Source organism: Cucumis melo, chromosome 1 (assembly GCF_025177605.1).
Source record: "Cucumis melo cultivar AY chromosome 1, USDA_Cmelo_AY_1.0, whole genome shotgun sequence".
NCBI lineage: Eukaryota > Viridiplantae > Streptophyta > Magnoliopsida > Cucurbitales > Cucurbitaceae > Cucumis > Cucumis melo.
In genome coordinates this window covers 17867122-17890980 of record NC_066857.1, presented here as the reverse complement: position 1 = coordinate 17890980, position 23859 = coordinate 17867122, and the positions used below count along the sequence as shown (strand labels likewise).

The 23859-nt window shown below is 32.1% G+C and overlaps 1 protein-coding gene and 3 long non-coding RNA genes across 6 annotated transcripts; 3 read left to right on the top strand and 1 right to left on the bottom strand.

The window, feature by feature from the left end:
• The first annotated feature begins 3791 nt into the window (after positions 1 to 3791).
• On the top strand, positions 3792 to 5762 carry LOC127149943 (uncharacterized). Of its 2 annotated transcripts, none has more exons than XR_007821819.1 (5): positions 3792 to 4080; positions 4368 to 4474; positions 5234 to 5299; positions 5437 to 5487; positions 5591 to 5762. It is a non-coding gene; the product is annotated as an uncharacterized LOC127149943 (long non-coding RNA). The 2 variants fall into 2 exon arrangements; XR_007821823.1 differs by having other exon boundaries at positions 5234 to 5307.
• Positions 5763 to 7838: 2076 nt separating this feature from the next.
• On the bottom strand, positions 7839 to 23723 carry LOC127149873 (uncharacterized). Of its 2 annotated transcripts, none has more exons than XR_007821695.1 (3): positions 23693 to 23723; positions 23407 to 23472; positions 7839 to 7977 (listed from the first exon to the last, which is right to left on the bottom strand). It is a non-coding gene; the product is annotated as an uncharacterized LOC127149873 (long non-coding RNA). The 2 variants fall into 2 exon arrangements; XR_007821694.1 differs by lacking the exon at positions 7839 to 7977 and adding an exon at positions 22553 to 22691.
• On the top strand, positions 12076 to 13494 carry LOC127149871 (BAG family molecular chaperone regulator 4-like). The gene is made up of 3 exons (XM_051086189.1): positions 12076 to 12494; positions 12597 to 13204; positions 13311 to 13494. The coding sequence occupies exons 2-3, from the start codon at positions 12818 to 12820 to the stop codon at positions 13467 to 13469; spliced, it is 546 nt and encodes a 181-aa protein (XP_050942146.1). The 5' UTR covers positions 12076 to 12494; positions 12597 to 12817; the 3' UTR covers positions 13470 to 13494.
• On the top strand, positions 13896 to 14605 carry LOC127149872 (uncharacterized). Its single transcript, XR_007821693.1, has 3 exons — positions 13896 to 14052; positions 14170 to 14208; positions 14435 to 14605. It is a non-coding gene; the product is annotated as an uncharacterized LOC127149872 (long non-coding RNA).
• Positions 23724 to 23859: the final 136 nt, after the last annotated feature.

The window sequence follows — 23859 nt, the reverse complement described above, 5'->3', positions numbered from 1 at the left end:
TTTTATCCTCGTTCGTTCTTTGACACAAAGAGGAATGAGTTTATGAGCTTAATACAAGGCAATATGACTATCACGGAGTACGAGAAGAAGTTTATTGAGTTGGCTAAGTATAATAGATGATACATACAAGTGAAAGCGTTTTGAGGATGGTATAAGGACAGAAATTCAATTTTTAGTAATGGTTAATGCCTATTGGTTAAATTATTCTAAAATATGATTGAATCAACTATGCGAGTTGAAAGGTGTTCGACTAAAGAAGATAAAAGTTTAGGAGGAAAGAGATTGAGCATATCTATATATATATATGGATAGTGGAGAAGAAGAAAAGAAGAGTATTGAAGGATCAAGTAGGCGAGCTAAGTCTAATTTTGTTTTAGTTATTGTTTGTAATGAAAGTTTTATAGTCTGTATTATTTGCATAACTAATTTAATAAAAGAAGTTGTTCCAATTATCATGCTTAGTGAAAGTTGTTTATCGCCTCATAGTTAATCTTCAAGGACAAGCTAATCATTAAGCATTAAGACCAAGTATTTAAAGTTTATGGTTGAGCATTCTAGAGATTCGCTTAAAGGCATCAGGGCTGCTCAAATTCGTTGGCGTACTGCAATGCGAGAGTCAGGACACATTGTGGGATGGGCCGTGACATTATTCTTCTGTTTAAATCTCCTATTTCTTCTTTATTATTTTTGACAAGATTCTTTGAAGCTATTTCACGATTGATTCAATATTCTTCTTCATCTTCCTCATATTCAAGAATATCAAAATCGTTTAAACATCATTTGAAATTATCAACACAATCGTTTATCATTATCAACACGATGGTTTACCATGGTCAACACAATCGTTTAAATTTGAAACTTTTTTTCCTCATCATTTAAAACGAATTACACGATCGTGTTAACATGATCTAAATGTTCGCTTACCATAGTCAACACGATCGTTTAGCATGACTGACATGATCGTTTAACATGCTAGATCAACACAATCGTTAGATTTGAAATTTTTAACAATCATTTACATTGGTATACACGATCGTGTTGACATGATCTAAACGATCACTTACCATAGTCAACATGATCGTTTAACATGATTAACACGATCGTTTAGCATGGTCAACATGAACATTAGATTTGAAGTTTTAACTATCATTTACATTCGAATACACTATTGTTTATCATAACCAACACGATCATTTGCAATGGTCAACACGATCGTTTAAATTTAAAGCCTTTTACCCCATCGTTAAAAAGAACTGCACGATCGTGTATACCTAAACAATCATAGATTATTCATTTAGACTATAGTACACAATCATTTAGAAGAACATTACTCGTGCGCCTATGGCCAATTAATTGGGCGTTGACTGAGGTATTTTTGGTATTTTCCATTGTGAGCCTATGAGCTTTTTCCGCTTTCGAAATTGTTCTATATAATATAATGTAAATATTTTACCGATTTTTTATATTTTTTAAAAAATCCCATTTATTTATGTGTTATATTTTATTTATTTTAATACTATATTTTTCGATATCCGTGTTTTCGTTGTTCCTCTTTTATACAAAATATGGTTTGTATCTTGATAGTCTTGTTTATCGATGAGTATATCTGAAGTATAAAGAATATACCCAATGCTTTTTATATTGGTCATTTGACATATTTTAAATTTTTTTATATCAGTAGAGTGATATATATTTACATTTATATATACAAGTGATTGTAATGGTGTTATGACGCAAGTTGCTTTTTAATATAACAAAGCCGCAAAATGGAAAAATCCCACCAGCCTACAATGTAAAATGTCAAAATTACCCAAGTCAACACGTGAGAAATCGACCAAGCGAGTGCGATACACAATCGTGTAGATTTTGATACACGATCTCAGGCATACCATGCCCCGAGATGCCTTGAAATGGAATAATTTTGCCTTTATTCATTCGATCTCGGTCATACAATGCACCGAGATGGCTCAAGATGAAAAACATAAATATAGATCTACACGATCCTATACTTCATTTTAAACGATGACTTTCAAATTTAAACGATCGTGTATATCATGATACATGATCTTGAGCCTTGCTACATCGAGATGTCTCGGGATGAAAGAATTCCTCCTTTAATTCATTTGATCTCAAGTATATAATGTCTCGAGATGTCCCGGGATGAAAGAATTCTTCCTTTAGATATTGGATCTTGGGCCATAGTGGCACCGAGATGGCCTGGATGAAAAAATTATGTCTTTATTTTATTTGATCTCGGGCATATTACCCCAAGAGGGTCAGGGATGAAAGACTTCTACCTTTAGCTATTCGATTTCTGGCCTTAGTGGCATCGAGATAGCCCAAAGATGAAAGTATTCTAGTTTTTTTTTATTCAATCTCGGGCATACATTGCCCCCGAGATGCCCTGAGATGAAAAACTACTGCCTTTGATTATTCGATCTTAAGTCTTAATTGTAGCAAGATGGCCTAGGATTAATAAATCATAAAGAAGATATAAATTGCAAGAACATATATGGAATTTATGAAAAAATGATTGCGTGTCATGGATTTTTCTTATCATATATATATATATAGTTGTTTTTTTTTCAATTAAATTCAATTATGATTGTTTGATTAAAATATATTTTGGCATTAATCTTTTATCTCGTTTTGATGGCAGAATGTATCAACTACGTAATTTGTTCTATTTTGAAAATTTTATATGATTATTTGATATATTAGTTATAGTTTAAATAATATAAAGTATGTTATTTAAAATGATATACTTAATGCATAACATTAATTACTTGAGATCAACAATAATAAAAGCTTCCCAATCACATGGACTGATCCACTTGTGTTTCTCATAACAAATACAAGATAAATGACGTCAACAATCTTCAAAACGACAATTCTAAATCTTTAACAAAAAGTATATATCCGTATAAACCCACAACATAAAAAGATAAATAATTCTAAAATTGATAAATTGTAAGAAGAAGAAAACAAAATCTTTCAAGAATAACCCACTAGAATTTTGTAGTTAACAAAAATATAACGTTCAAGAAGTAACAATTCGAAAGTAATCCTAAGGTAAAATTCAAAAAACAGATCAAACAATATTTCAAATGACATCTGTTACGACAATCTTAAAAAGATAGGAAAATATCCTATATTTCATTTCAAATAACATCTATTATGATAGCCTTAGAAAGATAGAAAAATATCTTATATAGTGTAAATATGGAAAAAATATGAAAAGATTGCATAGTACCTCCACTTTTATTATGTGCCACGTATTTTAAAAATATGTGAAATCCATTGTTCATAAATATTAATGAAATCTAATTTGTAGCGTTAAGATAGGTGTATTAGACAATTTTCCCCATTCTCTAACATTTTTTTCTTCTTAAATTAAACATGCAATACAGTTGGAAAGGAGGAAAATGTAGTTCATTACACCCTCTTTTCTCCCTCTTTCATCTATGGCTGCCAACATTGCACTTTCCGATTCTTTTTTTATGATTTCTTCGTTCACGGTTAGAAAAAGGAACTTTTTCTTTACAGGTGTTGTTTTTCTTTCTTGACATTTTTTAAAAGAAAAACGTCAAAAAAAAAAATAAGTAATTTCAAAGATAAAACATTTAGAATTTTTAATTTTCAGATTTCTTAACGTTTTTTAAACGTCAAATAATATGTTTTATCTATTAAATTTTTGACGTTTTTAAAACGTCAAGAATATTTATAAATTTGACATTCTTGACATTTTTTAAACGTCAAGTATCATTCTTCCTGTCTATTCTTTTCGTTCATTCTTCTGTCCACCATCGAAACACCCAAAATCGTTCTTCCGGTCTGCCATTCTTCTCTTTGTCCATTCTTCCCGTCCACCGTTCTTCCCTTCGCCCATTCTTACCGTTCGAAAACCCAAGCTCTTTTGCCGTTTGAGAAGTAGCCGTCCCTTGCATTTTCGCCGTCCTACGTCCATTGTGTACGAGCCTAAACCGCCATTCGAAAAGAAGAAGACAGAAAACTTCAAGTTTCTTCACCGAAAATGTCAGTCCTTTGGCCGACTTTTATACCGGAAAACTCAGTCCTTAGGTAAGTATGTTTTGTCATTTTTATTGGGTCTATTTCGGATTGATACTAACATATAGATATTTGTATCTTCTTTCCGTTTTTGAAAAATTCTTGATTTAAAAACCAAAAGTAACGATGATTACTCTACTTCTTTTCATTTCTTATCTCTTTAATTTTTGTGAACTTTTTAAAACCATATCTAAATTTTAGAAACAATAAAATCATATTCTTGTTCTTTGTACGGTTTTGTTTCTTACATTGTCAAATTTTGCATTTTTACACCTTCATCTTGCTTCTTCTCATTACAGTTTCAGCAATTACATTCAAGATACATCAAGATAAATCACCATTTTCAGTGAAACCCTTACTCTTCTTGAATAGGCATCAAACGGAGAAGTGAAAAGGATGGATGCAGGTCAGTGACTCGTACACCATATTTTATTAGCCTTTTCTTCATTTCCCTCCATGAAAGCACAGTTTTTTCACCAATATACGTGTATGTTTGAGATAAGTTTCAACGAATTTTCGTCCATTTGATAGGTAGTGGTTTATATGTTAGTTGTTGACTCACATTTGAATTTGGTAAAGTATGTTTCGTATTTATGTTTTGTTTTATTTTCTTCTCTAATCTTACTGGTTTTAATGTGAAGTTGCTTACAAAGTTACAAGTGGTAACTTCATTTTTTTTTTCTGATGTAGCATTACTCTAATGCAAGAGAAATTTACAATGTGGGTTGTGTACATGTTGTTGCCTACGTATGGATGACTGGATTTGGGTATTTTTCATACTACTATGTTCGTAAAGATTTTAGCCTCTCTAGATTTGCTCAGGCATGTTCTCCTTTTGATTCTTCAATTTCTTGTCAGTAAATTTTGAAAGAAACAATCTTTGTAATCAAAATTATTATTTCATTGACCTTTTACGTCATTTTTTTGAGCAGATGATGTGGCTATGGTATTTGAGAGAGTGAAGACAGGGGGAGAGAGGTTGAAAAAGCTTAATTAATTGTGATATTGGCTTGAGTATTAAGAACAAGTATAAGAGCAGATTATTATTTAATTAATGTTGTATGAAAATGTTATAATTGATTGCGTGCTTTGATTTGCTCATTTTATTATTTGAGTTATGTTTGTTCGCCTAGTTAATACACATGTTCTTGGCCTAACTTTACAGGCTCATCACTACTACTCAAGGTCATATTTATCTACCTTTCTTCCTCTTGCTTCTCTTCCATTCCAAGTAAAGTTGTAAATTTCTTCACGTTATGCTGTTATGCTTCTATTGGAACCAAAGTACAATAAATTATTTTACATTAGTTTTGTAATGAATTTTATATCGGTTACAATTGATTGTTGGTTCAATCACTTTTTTCTCAGTTTTCTTGTGACTAATGTCTACGAGTTCGTTCAAGCAAGAGGATGATTTTGGTATATTTTTTAGCTTTCTATGGAATTCTGTATTTTTATAATCTCTTTTTCAAATCAAAATCATATATGTTTTTGTTCTTTTTTTTTTTTTTTTTTTTTGTAGAAAAGAGACATACTAAGGCAGCCCGGATTAGTGAAAAATACCCCGACAAAATTCCGATAAGATTCTTTTCTTGTTGGTTATTATTCTGTATCCAATTTAGATTTTCTTGATTTTTGTGTACTGAGTTTGGAGTTGGTTGACCTTAACTGCGTAATAGTATATATGATTGTATACGTGAGTGCTTATGTGAATGCGTACTATGTCAAATGGGATTTTTCTCAACAGAACAAATAATTTCACGATTGCTATTAGTGGCTTATGCTTATTGATTCTCATTCCTTATTTATTTTCTTTAGTTTTCTAGTTCTCAAGCTTCACTTTGGTCATTTTAATCTCTTACAAAGTGTTGAACCTACTTTGTAACTATTGAAAACTATAGTGTTTTTATTAGGTCTTGCACCAATATCCAATCGATCTACTGTAGTGATGAAGCTACCATGAAAGTGATTGATGTTTGGTTAGGGACAAGACTTGTTGTAATTTCATTATTCACAATAATACCTTGTTGTATTTAGTTTCTTTGTAAAAATATATTACCAAGATTTAGTTTCTATTTTGCTTGTATTTGTCCTTTTACAAAAATTTGATAGATTTCATGTACTTAGTTTCTTTGTAAAAATGTTATCTATGTTATTGTTATATATGAAAGTTTTTATTTATGTGTATTAGTTTTGTTAAAATATGAGAGCACGATGCAAGAACAAAATTATAAATGAATTACAATTTGTTTTTTAAAAAAATTTTGAAACATGCTTGATGGTTTTAAATGTCTTAAAACATACATTCTTGACGGCTATTAAATGTCATGAACACAGCTCATATACTTGACGGTTTTAAACTATCGTGAATACTCATACTCTTGACGGTTTTAAACTGTCATGAACACTCATACTCTTGACGCTGGCTTCAATGACAGTTTTAAAACTATCAAGAATAATGATTCTTGATAGTTTAAAAACGTTGAGAGAGTATGTTTTTGTAGTGAGGATTGTTCCATCTCTCTCTTCCCGTTTGTTTTTTCCCATTTTCCCTTCATTTATGAAAAATAACAATAATAATAAACTTTTCGATGTCCAAGCTCAATAGGGTATATGAATAAATTGTGACCATGTTTGAATAAGAAAGATACTAAGAATATAAGAAAAATACGGTTAAAAAAGATAGAAATAAATGATAGCTATTACCTGATAGTGCTTAAAATATGTTATCATATTCTACTTAAATCGAGATTTTTACTGTATTTCATATATGTTTATATCATTATTTTATAGGTCTCGAGCATAGCAGAGGTAGAATCAGGTATTAACGAGGAAATGTAGGATATGCTGATTATAGGCTAAGGTACCTATTTCTAGTTTGAGTTCTAGGATTTTTCTCTAGTTTGATGTACTTGTGAGAATTTGAATAAAAAAAGTTATGTATTAACTTGATTAAGCTATGTCTTTTAATAGACTTACAGATTATATTATTGAACTCTTAGAGATTTTGTAGTTGATGTTTTTCATCGATATTTGATGCATGACATACAATCTTAGGTTGAACACTGGAAGTGATAGGTTAGGTTCTTTTGTGGATTGTATTTGTTTAACCAATCTATGATTGAATTGATTAGATATTTAATCATGATTTTTTCTGTTAAATATTCAACTTAACATTGTCTTAGGTCTTAACAAGACTAAGACTACTTGATTGCATATATGATCTTATTCATGAGAGAGGAGCGCATCGCACATTTTCGTGAGATAGAAGTAGGCACTTTTCGTGAGAGAGATTGGGAAGAAAGGAAGAGATAGAGGGAAAAGAGGGAGATTGAATTAGATGTGGGCATATTTACTGATGAAAAGTGTTTTTAAGAACAATTGACAACACTAAGGTTGCGTTTGGCATTGCATTAGAAGTGTAAAAAAGCCAATTCAAAAAATGTTCACCGTTTCGTACATTTGGTAATTTAGATTTATTACAAAACTCTTTACGATCACTTTTTCAATCTTTGAATTTTTAAAAGCACGTGATCATGAGTAGCTTTTTCATTTTAGATTCTTAAATAATCTAAGCACCTTTTAAAACGATATATTTTTAAATGAAAAAAGAAATTTCTCTAATAATCAATTCAGTTTGATTTACTCTTTTTTACTTTCTTTTGTTCAATCTTCTTTTTCTTCAATTATCATTGTAACGACCCAACTCTTTATACTAAGCTGAGGTCGTTACTAAAACGGAACAATGACAAGAGACACTTTTTTTGAAACGAGGGAAGAACAAATTTTCATTTAAAACGGAATATTAAAACACTGAAACATAAACGCGGAAGCAAAACTGAGTCCCCATATGGCATGTCACGGATCCTTCTTTGTCGCTCGCCAGCTTTCCTCTACCTTTACCTTCGCCTGAAATGTTAAACATAGAAAGAGTGAGTATAAACATATACTCAGTAAGGGACCTACTACTAGTCCCGCTAGGTGTCTGTTAACTTCCCATTAGAGTCCTGAAAATGGTACCCAATCTCTGGCACGTTCCCGAACACGTGCAACATGCGCTCCCGTAGGAACGAAAATCTGGTCTTCGGTGTCCCGAGGGAGCACCTAGGACATGCTGGTCTGTAGTGAACCCGGGGGTAACACTAAGACAATCGGGATGCGAGGACCCCGTCGAATCACTCGAATCATATCTATATCCATGCTAGACTGGCGTCCCGTCGGACCACACAGTCCTAAATAGGTGGTGATCCCGAAGGACACCCATGCAGGTACGACTCTAATAGACAAAGTTAACAGAACACCATATCCATAGCATGTAGCATAACATAACATCATAACATGGCATGAGTATTAATCTTAACGTCCTTAATCATGTGATTAATATATCATGCATTAACAATCATCAACAGTCATCAACAACATACTACCGGTCATTAACATAACATCAGTCATCATCAATCATCAACATAATAATCTCAGTCATCATCATCAACATCAACTATCATCATAATCTCAGTATAATCATTATCATCAAATTATGCATTTTAGCTACCATCAATGCATAATCATAATTACATGCGGTCTCTTGAATTCAGTTCGAAGGTCTAGTAGGAGAATCTCTTACCTGGAGATTTTAGCCAAACAAAGGTAGTTCCTAGTTGACAGTAAAAATTCTCCAATTAACTTGATCCTAATCATAAAAGGAAAACTTAGTATCTTAATTAATGAAATTAGCAATTGGCTAACATCCAAAAATTCTCCCAAATTAATTAACTTTCTAAAAAAAAGGGTTGAAACCAATTCAACCTTGATTGGGAAAAATCCAAGATTTAAATCTTAAAAAGTTTAGCCAATTGAACCTTTAAAGAAACCTCAAATAGATCCAAAATTAAATTAATAAAATATTAATTTAATTTTATTTGCTTACCAAGGTTACTCAAATGGAGGTTGAAAAATCCTCTTATCCTTGATGAAAAATTCATCACTTTAAATCCTCAAGCTTCCAAAGAGACCAATCTTAACTTCAACTGAGGCGGCGACAGCAGAGGGTTATCTTAGAGAAGAAGATGAAGAACCTTTTTCTTTTTCCTTTATTTTCCAACTTAAGCATTCCAATCTATTTATAGACCCAAATAATAACAATAATAATAATAATTATTATTTCCTTTTCCTTTTCCTTTTAGGATATATATAATAACAATAATATTTATTATTATTATTTTCTTTTCCTTTTCCTTTTAGGATATATATATAATACCAAAAAATATACATATATCTTTATTCCCATTATCTTTCCTAAATCAATGCCTTAATCTTAGGCATTTATAACTATTAGTAATAATAATAATAATTACAATTCCACCAAAACTAACTTTTCCCTCCAAAATCTCAAATTAACTTAAGTCCTCAATTAATTTAATCAATCAAATCTTTTCCAATAAATCACTTATAACTTCCACAACATGAATTGTCTTAAACCAACCATAACAACTTCACTCCATAATCAAGATTTATCTTTCTGCAGAATAATTAATTATCATCCACAATAATTAATTATTATTTACCTTTCTTCCAAAATAATTAATTATCTTCTACAATAATTTATCTTTCTCCAAAATAATTAATTATCTTCCACAAAAAAAAATAATTATTATTTATCTTTCTCCAAAATAATTAATTATCTTTCACCATAATTAATTATTATTTATCTTTCTCCAAAATAATTAATTATCTTCCACAATAATTAATTATTGTTTACCTTTCTCCAAAGTAATTATCCTTTTACAAATAATTAATTATTGTTTATCTTTCTCCAAAGTAATTATCCTTTTACAAATAATTAATTATTGTTTATCTTTCTCCAAAGTAATTAATTATCCTTTTACAAATAATTATATTTTCCCAAAATATAATTATTTTACTTTTTCTCCTTTAATAAATATCCTTTGTAACGACCCAACTCTTTATACTAAGCTGAGGTCGTTACTAAAACGGAACAATGACAAGAGACACTTTTTTTTGAAACGAGGGAAGAATAAATTTTCATTAAAAATGGAATATTAAAACACTGAAACATAAACGCGGAAGCAAAACTGAGTCCCCATATGGCATGCCACGGATCCTTCTCTGTCGCTCGCCAGCTTTCCTCTACCTTTACCTTCGCCTGAAATGTTAAACATAGAAAGAGTGAGTATAAACATATACTCAGTAAGGGACCTACTACTAGTCCAACTAGGTGTCTGTTAACTTCCCATTAGAGTCCTGAAAATGGTACCCAATCTCTGGCACGTTCCCGAACACGTGCAACATGCGCTCCCGTAGGAACGAAAATCTGGTCTTCGGTGTCCCGGGGGAGCACCTAGGACATGCTGGTCTGTAGTGAACCCGGGGGTAACACTAAGACAATCGGGATGCGAGGACCCCGTCGAATCACTCGAATCATATCTATATACATGCTAGACTGGCGTCCCGTCGAACCACACAGTCCTAAATAGGTGGTGATCCCGAAGGACACCCATGCAGGTACGACTCTAATAGACAAAGTTAACAGAACACCCTATCCATAGCATGTAGCATAACATAACATCATAACATGGCATGAGTATTAATCTTAACGTCCTTAATCATGTGATTAATATATCATGCATTAACAATCATCAACATCAATCTATCAGTCCTTAACATAACATCAGTCATCATCATCAACCATCAACATAATAATCTCAGTCATCATCATCAACATCAACTATCATCATCAATCATCAACATAATAATCTCAGTCATCATCATCAACATCAACTATCATCATAATCTCAGTATAATCATTATCATCAAATTGTGCATCTTAGCTACCATCAATGCATAATCATAATTACATGCGGTCTCTTAAATTCAGTTCGAAGGTCTAGTAGGAGAATCTCTTACCTCACTAGAAGAAATCTAGTCTTTAATGTCGGGTGAAAAAAGTGAAAAATGGGCTTTAATGTCGTTTTTCAAAAGGCGGATGTTTAATGTCGGTTTTAAACCGACATTAAAGATAGAGCTTTAATGTCGGTTTAAAACCGACATTAAACACCCTGCTTTTTTTGAACTGACATTAAAGCCCATTTTTATTTTATTTTTATTTTTTAAATTTGTAAAAATTCAACTTTCTCTCTCTTACTTTACTCTTTTCTCAAACCCTCCTACACACTATTTTTCATCTTTCTCAAATTTCTTTCACCCTTCTCAATCATCTTTCTCAAATTTCTTTCACCTTTCTCAATCTCATCACTTTCTTCCCTCTCTTCTTCGACAGCTGCCGCCACCACCACCAGCATACATCAGATTCTTCCATCCCTGTCATCGTCGTCAGTTTCTTCCATCCCTTTTTGAATATGTAATGTGTTTGTTTGTGTTTCTTTTGCTTTGGATCTATTTGTCGTCCGCATCCCTAACCTCTTTTTAATGGGAAAACTGAAGTGCTCACAAACCAAGGGGTAAAACCAAGTGCTCACAATATTTTACAATGTCGTCCGCATCCCTAACCCCTTTCTCAATCTCATCCAAGTGCTCACAAACCCGAGTCAGAGTACGTCAACCTCAAAGTGAATGGCCAGGTTCTGATTCCATCTTCCATTTTGCAGTTTTTTTTTTTTTTTTTTTTTTTTATTCCTTGAAACCAAACTGGAAATGTAATGTTTGATTGGGTTTGTGTTGTGCTTGACTTCATTGTTAGGATGGGAGCGAAGTGTATTTCAGGATTTCTAAGAAATCCGAACTCAGCAAACTCATGTATTCTTACTGTAAAAGACAAGAGTTAGAGTTCAGTACCATTGCTTTTCTCGTGGACGGCCATCCCATTGCTGGAACCCAAACCGCGGAAGAGGTTTTTCCAAGCTTTTTCTAAAAGGGGTTCTTTTTTTTTTTTTTTTTTTTAATTTAAATTTATTTTGATTTCAGTTTTTGTGTGGTCATGTTGGTTGATTTGGGTGTGATTCTCAGCTGGGGTTGGAAGATGGAGATGAAATTGATGCCATGAAACACCACTACGGCGGCGGCGGCGGCGGCGGAGCAATCTGAGTTTTTCGTTTCTGTGGAAAAACGGTGATCAAGCGATATCTGTCTTTTGGTAACGGTGACGTTTGGTCTTAGTGTTAAATCTCATGTTTGCATTCGATTAATTTAGCTTGGCGCCCTTATTTTACAAGGGGTAAAACACAATATTTTCTAAATTAATGGTGCTTTTTGATTTCCTTCCTTTGCCTTTCACAATATGCTATAATTTTGGATTTTGGTTCCCATGATGTTAATGCCATGTTGATTTGGCACAGGGAAAATATGAGCAACAGTATGAGAGTACAGAAGAATTCAAGCAAGAGCTAAAATTGAAGGTTCGAGAAATATTAACAGAACAAGAATGGAGGAGGAGAAAGATGCAGATGAGGGTATGCAGGATGCTCAGATAATTTTATTTTCCTCTGGATTCTTTCGAATTCTAATATTTGGGAAGGATTGTTCATAATCTTTATTGCTTTTCTTGCATATAGATTTCTGAGGAAGAAGGCAGATTGAAGAAAGATTTCTGAGGAACAATATTCTCGCTTACTTCTTGGTTTGTTTGTATGTTTGTTTGTATATGTTTGTTTGTATGAATATTGACTTTCTCAATGTCTTCTTTCATTTGTCTGGAACTGGGATTGGGGAGTTGGAAACTAACTTGTTTTGTTTGACATTGTTGTTTCGTTCTGTTTATGTGGATTGATGGTAAATGAACTTTCCCCATTCATGGTATCTGGCACATGCTGACGTGCGTACTTATAATGGAGTTTGGACTAGTTCCCATGTTGGTGATTTTGTGTGTGTTACTTCTTTTGCAGGCGATATGAAAAAGCATCTGGTGGCAATAACCGGTTTGCAGCTTGAAGAGCAGAGACTACTATTTCGAGGTAAGGAGAAGGATGATGATGAGCATTTGCATACCGCAGGGGTGAAGAATTTGTCAAAGATTTTACTCTTGGAGAACAAGACAAACAAGCAGAGGAAGGTCGTGGAAGATGTTAAGGTGGTAGAAGAGGTCGAGAGAAGTGGTGAGCTTTCGAAGGCATCAGCAGCCATTGCTGATGTTCGGTCTGAGGTTGATAAGCTTGCAGATAGGGTAAGTTTCCCTTGGAGTTTTTCAAAATACTTGATTTTGCTCTGTAATGGGATTCAATGCTGGTTTATATTTTGGGAGCATGTTCATTATATTGTTATCTCTACAGGTTGCTGCCTTGCAAGTAGCTGTTAATGGTGGCACAAATGTTGAAGATAAAGAATTCGTAGTATCAACGGAGCTGCTGATGAGACAACTGTTGAAATTAGATAGCATTGATGCTGAAGGGGAAGCAAAGTTGCAGAGAAAAGCCGAGGTTAGTATTTAAACATTGATGGTGACACACAATTATACTGTCTTGTGTATTGTATGAGTAAGACACATTCATCTGACATCGAATAATCTCATATTGAGTAAAAGAAAACAATTCTTAGGGGGACTTGAATCACTGTGCTGATATTCGTATGTGACCAACCAATTTTCGTGTGTGAGAGTATAGTTCTTCATCTTCTTTTAGCAATTTAAGTTACTGGATTTAGTTGTCTGATATCTTTTTTAAGGATGTCTGCTTTTGTGATATGTTCCATTGGTTTTTCAACTATGGCCTTGAGATTTTTGAGGCTATGTTATCGATTGGATACTGAGATCTTTTACATGATATTCTAGTGTTGCTTTTCTGTATCTACCTTTAGGGAGAATTTCTACCTATTAAAATTGAATTGGCAACCTGGAGTCTCCTAATATTAAATTTATACAACACAGTTACAATGCTTGTATGATAAAAGGAATTTTGGAAAAGATCTTCTTGCTGACTGGAGGAGAAGAATCAAGGGAGAGGGCTTTCTGTTTTTCCGAGACAAAGCTATTCGTAACGGTCTCTCTCTCTGCCTTTCTCTAATATTTTCTTCCTAGTACGTTTCTCTTTCAGCTGCCTTTTATTTTTCCATAAAGTTTAATATTGGTAAGTTACAACAAACCCACCATATTTCTAATCCCAAAAGAATCTGGTACTGTATTGTCATTATCAGGTTTCAAGCTGGAGAGATTTTATGAAGGGTGGAAAGAAGGTAAGTTTATTATATTTTTGTTAAATAAGTTGGTTTCTATTTTTTACATTTTTGTTTTGTTTTTAACCCTTGAAAATTTTAATCATAAACACATTTCATTAAATACTCTCTAGCTTCTGAACTCTGGTTTTTCAGTTTTTTACCCTTGAATACTCTTTGGCAAGCTCAAAGCCTTTTGTCTGTTGGATGATATTTTAGTTACCGATAATGTGTATTTTGCTTGCAGGGTGGTCAGATTACGTAGAATGCGTGAAGTGAATCAAGAAGTTGTCCAAAAACAAGGCTTTTGTTAAATAAGATTACGTAGAATGTGTATTTTGTTAAATAAGATTTCATTTTGTGTATGCAAATGTAAAAGACAAATATTAAAGTTTCTAAATAATATTAATTTTATTGATTTGTTGGCCTGAGAAAAAATATTTATTTACACGGATCGACTGTCAATTTATAAAAAATGGAAAATAATGCAGCAATTAAATAAAAATAAATTTGTAAAAATGGATCCAAAAACAAGGCTTTAATGTCGTTTTTAAACTGACATTATTGGGGATCTATAATGTCGGTTATAAACCGACATTGTTGGCCTCTTTAATGTCGGTTTTAAACCGACATCAAAGCCCAACTGACATTAAAAGGCTTCAATAACACTATGAAAGATGTCGGTTGAAAACCGACATTAAAGGCCTTTAATGTCGGTTTAAAAGCGACATTAAAGATGCCTTTAATGTCGCTTTTAAACCGACATTAAAGCCCAACCGACATTAAAGGCCTTTAATAACGCTCGCAAAGATGTCGGTCGCCAAGTGACATTAAAGGCCTTTAATGTCGGTTTTAAACCGACATTAAAGGCCAGATTTCTTGTAGTGCCTGGAGATTTTAGCCAAACAAAGGTAGTTCCTAGTTGACAGTAAAAATTCTCCAATTAACTTGATCCTAATCATAAAAGGAAAACTTAGTATCTTAATTAATGAAATTAGCAATTGGCTAACATCCAAAAATTCTCCCAAATTAATTAACTTTCTAAAAAAAAGGGTTGAAACCAATTCAACCTTGATTGGGAAAAATCCAAGATTTAAATCTTAAAAGTTTAGCCAATTGAACCTTTAAAGAAACCTCAAATAGATCCAAAATTAAATTAATAAAATATTAATTTAATTTTATTTGCTTACCAAGGTTACTCAAATGGAGGTTGAAAAATCCTCTTATCCTTGATGAAAAATTCATCACTTTAAATCCTCAAGCTTCCAAAGAGACCAATCTTAACTTCAACTGAGGCGGCGACAGCAGAGGGTTATCTTAGAGAAAAAGATGAAGAACCTTTTTCTTTTTCCTTTATTTTCCAACTTAAGCATTCCAATCTATTTATAGACCCAAATAATAACAATAATAATAATTATTATTTCCTTTTCCTTTTCCTTTTAGGATATATATAATAACAATAATATTTATTATTATTATTTTCTTTTCCTTTTCCTTTTAGGATATATATATAATACCAAAAAATATACATATATCTTTATTCCCATTATCTTTCCTAAATCAATGCCTTAATCTTAGGCATTTATAACTATTAGTAATAATAATAATACTTCTTTATTATTATTATTTTTCTCTCACCAAAATTTACAATAAATATATATTTATTTAAACCATTATTCTCTCTTGCAAATAAATATATATCTTTTTTGTCCAATCAAATCAACCATCTCTCTCCTTATGGATTATCTTCTTTTCCAAACAAATATAATTATATTCCATCATATAATTAACTTCACTTTTCCATATTATTAATTAAATATATATATCCATATATATATACTCAATTAATTACAATTCCACAAAAACTAACTTTTCCCTCCAAAATCTCAAATTAACTTAAGTCCTCAATTAATTTAATCAATCAAATCTTTTCCAATAAATCACTTATAACTTCCACAACATGAATTGTCTTAAACCAACCATAACAACTTCACTCCATAATCAAGATTTATCTTTCTGCAGAATAATTAATTATCATCCACAATAATTAATTATTATTTACCTTTCTTCCAAAATAATTAATTATCTTCTACAATAATTAATTATTATTTATCTTTCTCCAAAATAATTAATTATCTTCCACAAAAAAAATTAATTATTGTTTATCTTTCTCCAAAGTAATTATCCTTTTACAAATAATTAATTATTGTTTATCTTTCTCCAAAGTAATTAATTATCCTTTTACAAATAATTATATTTTCCCAAAATATAATTATTTTACTTTTTCTCCTTTAATAAATATCCTTTCTCCAAAACACAACTATTTTTTCCTTAAATAATTATATTTCAACAAATATAATTATCGTTTCCTTTAACATAATAATTATATATATATTTCCACATATACATATAATTATTCAATCTCCAACAAACTTTCCACCCCACAATTTAATTAAATAACATCCATAATTATTTAATTAAATTCAACTTCAACAACACTAAAAATCCACAACTTTACTTAATTCTCTTAACCTACCATTTAAACAAAAACTTAACAAACACCACGTGCCAAAACCTCTAATTAATTAAATATTCATCCAAGAAATATTTAATTAATTTCAATTCCCACCTAAAACAAATAATTCTCATTAAATGGATTCAAAATAACGCCCAATAAATTATCTTAATTTTTGGGGCGTTACAATCTTCCCTCCTTTAACAACTTTCGTCCTCGAAAGTTCAAATCTTTGAACAGCTTGGGATACTTGGCTCTCACGTCTTAATTAATAACAAATTCTACCAAATTCCAAAATCTTTAATTAAATATACACACCCATGTATATATATTTAATTAATCTAACACAAAACACCAAATACATTCCTTAACTTCTAATTCCACTTAATGTAACACCCATAATAAGTTCCTTAAATTTATGGGGTGTTACAATCTTCCCTCGCTAAGAAACTTTCGTCCTCGAAAGTTTTAGTCCTTGAACAATTTCGAGTATCGAGCTCTCTTGTCATACTCTTGTTCCTAAGTAGCCTTGTCAACTTGGTAACTCTCCCATAATATTTTCCTAAGTGCAACTCTCATGTTGCGCAAAGCTTCGCTTCTCTTGACAAAATGTTACTTTTCTCAAATACTTTTCTTCTCTTTACACTTATTCAAGTAAAACTTAATTCATAAACCTTCAAAAACTACGTTCTATTTTCCAACTTCAAACTTCGACCAAAAAGGTATTCTCCACCATTTAGCAATCTTTAGAAGTCATTAATTTCTCTTTTCTTGTTTGATAAAGTTCAAACTCATGTCCAACTATTGCTTTCTTTAATGACATCAACTTAACTAGTTATTCTAAGGAAATTCGTTATTTCATCACTTGTACTTTAAACTAGATGTAACTTATCCTTCATGGTAAACTCAAAACAATTTCTTGAAATCTCACCAAAATAACTATGCACTAAAGTTTACTTTGTTCCTTCTCCAGCAACTCAATTCTAAACACCGTCAAATGTGTTTGATATACTTGAACTTAACCATGCCTTTAGTTTCCTTTAAAACCACCAACATAACTAATGTCTTAGATATCCAGCCACAAAGCAGTTCATCACGCTGAACACGTCCAACTCTTTTGCCTACTTAATCACCCCTTTGAGCACCTCTACGTGGCAACATTTTTCTTAAAACTTTACCACCAAAGCCATCACCATTTAAATCATATCTATGCAGTTCTAGTTTAATAGAGGCAAGGTCACGTGCATATTCATAATCATGTATCATAAAATACATACCTGGCGAGTGACGAAAGACCGTAATAGCCATAGGGACAAAAATCAAAGACTCACATCGTAAGTTAGTCTACAGAACCTAAAAGCTGACGCTCTGATACCAACTGTAACGACCCAACTCTTTATACTAAGCTGAGGTCGTTACTAAAACGGAACAATGACAAGAGACACTTTTTTTTGAAACGAGGGAAGAATAAATTTTCATTAAAAATGGAATATTAAAACACTGAAACATAAACGCGGAAGCAAAACTGAGTCCCCATATGGCATGCCACGGATCCTTCTCTGTCGCTCGCCAGCTTTCCTCTACCTTTACCTTCGCCTGAAATGTTAAACATAGAAAGAGTGAGTATAAACATATACTCAGTAAGGGACCTACTACTAGTCCCACTAGGTGTCTGTTAACTTCCCATTAGAGTCCTGAAAATGGTACCCAATCTCTGGCACGTTCCCGAACACGTGCAACATGCGCTCCCGTAGGAACGAAAATCTGGTCTTCGGTGTCCCGGGGGAGCACCTAGGACATGCTGGTCTGTAGTGAACCCGGGGGTAACACTAAGACAATCGGGATGCGAGGACCCCGTCGAATCACTCGAATCATATCTATATACATGCTAGACTGGCGTCCCGTCGAACCACACAGTCCTAAATAGGTGGTGATCCCGAAGGACACCCATGCAGGTACGACTCTAATAGACAAAGTTAACAGAACACCCTATCCATAGCATGTAGCATAACATAACATCATAACATGGCATGAGTATTAATCTTAACGTCCTTAATCATGTGATTAATATATCATGCATTAACAATCATCAACATCAATCTATCAGTCCTTAACATAACATCAGTCATCATCATCAACCATCAACATAATAATCTCAGTCATCATCATCAACATCAACTATCATCATCAATCATCAACATAATAATCTCAGTCATCATCATCAACATCAACTATCATCATAATCTCAGTATAATCATTATCATCAAATTGTGCATCTTAGCTACCATCAATGCATAATCATAATTACATGCGGTCTCTTAAATTCAGTTCGAAGGTCTAGTAGGAGAATCTCTTACCTGGAGATTTTAGCCAAACAAAGGTAGTTCCTAGTTGACAGTAAAAATTCTCCAATTAACTTGATCCTAATCATAAAAGGAAAACTTAGTATCTTAATTAATGAAATTAGCAATTGGCTAACATCCAAAAATTCTCCCAAATTAATTAACTTTCTAAAAAAAAGGGTTGAAACCAATTCAACCTTGATTGGGCAAAATCCAAGATTTAAATCTTAAAAGTTTAGCCAATTGAACCTTTAAAGAAACCTCAAATAGATCCAAAATTAAATTAATAAAATATTAATTTAATTTTATTTGCTTACCAAGGTTACTCAAATGGAGGTTGAAAAATCCTCTTATCCTTGATGAAAAATTCATCACTTTAAATCCTCAAGCTTCCAAAGACACCAATCTTAACTTCAACTGAGGCGGCGACAGCAGAGGGTTATCTTAGAGAAAAAGATGAAGAACCTTTTTCTTTTTCCTTTATTTTCCAACTTAAGCATTCCAATCTATTTATAGACCCAAATAATAACAATAATAATAATTATTATTTCCTTTTCCTTTTCCTTTTAGGATATATATAATAACAATAATATTTATTATTATTATTTTCTTTTCCTTTTCCTTTTAGGATATATATATAATACCAAAAAATATACATATATCTTTATTCCCATTATCTTTCCTAAATCAATGCCTTAATCTTAGGCATTTATAACTATTAGTAATAATAATAATACTTCTTTATTATTATTATTTTTCTCTCACCAAAATTTACAATAAATATATATTTATTTAAACCATTATTCTCTCTTGCAAATAAATATATATCTTTTTTGTCCAATCAAATCAACCATCTCTCTCCTTATGGATTATCTTCTTTTCCAAACAAATATAATTATATTCCATCATATAATTAACTTCACTTTTCCATATTATTAATTAAATATATATATCCATATATATATACTCAATTAATTACAATTCCACAAAAACTAACTTTTCCCTCCAAAATCTCAAATTAACTTAAGTCCTCAATTAATTTAATCAATCAAATCTTTTCCAATAAATCACTTATAACTTCCACAACATGAATTGTCTTAAACCAACCATAACAACTTCACTCCATAATCAAGATTTATCTTTCTGCAGAATAATTAATTATCATCCACAATAATTAATTATTATTTACCTTTCTTCCAAAATAATTAATTATCTTCTACAATAATTAATTATTATTTATCTTTCTCCAAAATAATTAATTATCTTCCACAAAAAAAATTAATTATTGTTTATCTTTCTCCAAAGTAATTATCCTTTTACAAATAATTAATTATTGTTTATCTTTCTCCAAAGTAATTAATTATCCTTTTACAAATAATTATATTTTCCCAAAATATAATTATTTTACTTTTTCTCCTTTAATAAATATCCTTTCTCCAAAACACAACTATTTTTTCCTTAAATAATTATATTTCAACAAATATAATTATCGTTTCCTTTAACATAATAATTATATATATATTTCCACATATACATATAATTATTCAATCTCCAACAAACTTTCCACCCCACAATTTAATTAAATAACATCCATAATTATTTAATTAAATTCAACTTCAACAACACTAAAAATCCACAACTTTACTTAATTCTCTTAACCTACCATTTAAACAAAAACTTAACAAACACCACGTGCCAAAACCTCTAATTAATTAAATATTCATCCAAGAAATATTTAATTAATTTCAATTCCCACCTAAAACAAATAATTCTCATTAAATGGATTCAAAATAACGCCCAATAAATTATCTTAATTTTTGGGGCGTTACATCCTTTCTCCAAAACACAACTATTTTTTCCTTAAATAATTATATTTCAACAAATATAATTATCGTTTCCTTTAACATAATAATTATATATATATTTCCACATATACATATAATTATTCAATCTCCAACAAACTTTCCACCCCACAATTTAATTAAATAACATCCATAATTATTTAATTAAATTCAACTTCAACAACACTAAAAATCCACAACTTTACTTAATTCTCTTAACCTACCATTTAAACAAAAACTTAACAAACACCACGTGCCAAAACCTCTAATTAATTAAATATTCATCCAAGAAATATTTAATTAATTTCGATTCCCACCTAAAACAAATAATTCTCATTAAATGGATTCAAAATAACGCCCAATAAATTATCTTAATTTTTGGGGCGTTACAATCTTCCCTCCTTTAACAACTTTCGTCCTCGAAAGTTCTAATCTTTGAACAGCTTGGGATACTTGGCTCTCACGTCTTAATTAATAACAAATTCTACCAAATTCCAAAATCTTTAATTAAATATACACACCCATGTATATATATTTAATTAATCTAACACAAACACCAAATACATTCCTTAACTTCTAATTCCACTTAATGTAACACCCATAATAAGTTCCTTAAATTTATGGGGTGTTACAATCTTCCCTCGCTAAGAAACTTTCGTCCTCGAAAGTTTTAGTCCTTGAACAATTTCGAGTATCGAGCTCCCTTGTCATACTCTTGTTCCTAAGTAGCCTTCTCAACTTGGTAACTCTGCCATAAACTTTTCTTAAGTGCAACACTCATGTTGCGCAATGCTCTACCTCACTTGACAAAATATTACTTTTCTCAAATACTTTTCTTCTCTTTACACTTATCCAAGTAAAACTTAATTCATAACTCTTCAAAAACTACATTCTATTTTCCAACTTCGGACTTCCACCCTTAATATGGCATTCTCCACCATTTAGCAATCTTTAGAAGTCACTAATTTCTCTTTTCTTGTTTGATAAAGTTCAAACTCTTGTCCAACTATTGGCTTTCTTTACTGACATCAACTTAGCTAGTTATTCTAAAGGAATTCGTTATTTCATCACTTGTACTTTAAACTAGCTGTAACTTATCCTTCATGGTAAACTCAAAAACAGTTTCTCGAAGTCTCCCCAAAATAACTATGCACTAAAGTTTACTTTGTTCCTTCTCCAGCAACTCAATTCTAAACACCGTCAAATGTGTTTGATATACTTGAACTTAACCATGCCTTTAGTTTCCTTTAAAACCACCAACATAACTAATGTCTTAGATATCCAGCCACAAAGCAGTTCATCACGCTGAACACGTCCAACTCTTTTGCCTACTTAATCACCCCTTTGAGCACCTCTACGTGGCAACATTTTTCTTAAAACTTTACCACCAAAGCCATCACCATTTAAATCATAACATCCATGCAGTTCTAGTTTAATACAGGCAAGGTCACGTGCATATTCATAATCATGTATCATAAAATACATACCTGGCGAGTGACGAAGGACCGTAATAGCCATAGGGACAAAAATCAAAGACTCACATCGTAAGTTAGTCTACAGAACCTAAAAGCTGACGCTCTGATACCAACTGTAACGACCCAACTCTTTATACTAAGCTGAGGTCGTTACTAAAAGGGAAACAATGACAAGAGACACTTTTTTTGAAACGAGGGAAGAACAAATTTTCATTTAAAACGGAATATTAAAACACTGAAACATAAACGCGGAAGCAAAACTGAGTCCCCATATGGCATGTCACGGATCCTTCTTTGTCGCTCGCCAGCTTTCCTCTACCTTTACCTTCGCCTGAAATGTTAAACATAGAAAGAGTGAGTATAAACATATACTCAGTAAGGGACCTACTACTAGTCCCGCTAGGTGTCTGTTAACTTCCCATTAGAGTCCTGAAAATGGTACCCAATCTCTGGCACGTTCCCGAACACGTGCAACATGCGCTCCCGTAGGAACGAAAATCTGGTCTTCGGTGTCCCGAGGGAGCACCTAGGACATGCTGGTCTGTAGTGAACCCGGGGGTAACACTAAGACAATCGGGATGCGAGGACCCCGTCGAATCACTCGAATCATATCTATATCCATGCTAGACTGGCGTCCCGTCGGACCACACAGTCCTAAATAGGTGGTGATCCCGAAGGACACCCATGCAGGTACGACTCTAATAGACAAAGTTAACAGAACACCATATCCATAGCATGTAGCATAACATAACATCATAACATGGCATGAGTATTAATCTTAACGTCCTTAATCATGTGATTAATATATCATGCATTAACAATCATCAACAGTCATCAACAACATACTACCGGTCATTAACATAACATCAGTCATCATCAATCATCAACATAATAATCTCAGTCATCATCATCAACATCAACTATCATCATAATCTCAGTATAATCATTATCATCAAATTATGCATTTTAGCTACCATCAATGCATAATCATAATTACATGCGGTCTCTTGAATTCAGTTCGAAGGTCTAGTAGGAGAATCTCTTACCTGGAGATTTTAGCCAAACAAAGGTAGTTCCTAGTTGACAGTAAAAATTCTCCAATTAACTTGATCCTAATCATAAAAGGAAAACTTAGTATCTTAATTAATGAAATTAGCAATTGGCTAACATCCAAAAATTCTCCCAAATTAATTAACTTTCTAAAAAAAAGGGTTGAAACCAATTCAACCTTGATTGGGAAAAATCCAAGATTTAAATCTTAAAAAGTTTAGCCAATTGAACCTTTAAAGAAACCTCAAATAGATCCATATTAATTTAATTTTGTTTGCTTACCAAGGTTACTCAAATGGAGGTTGAAAAATCCTCTTATCCTTGATGAAAAATTCATCACTTTAAATCCTCAAGCTTCCAAAGAGACCAATCTTAACTTCAACTGAGGCGGCGACAGCAGAGGGTTATCTTAGAGAAGAAGATGAAGAACCTTTTTCTTTTTCCTTTAT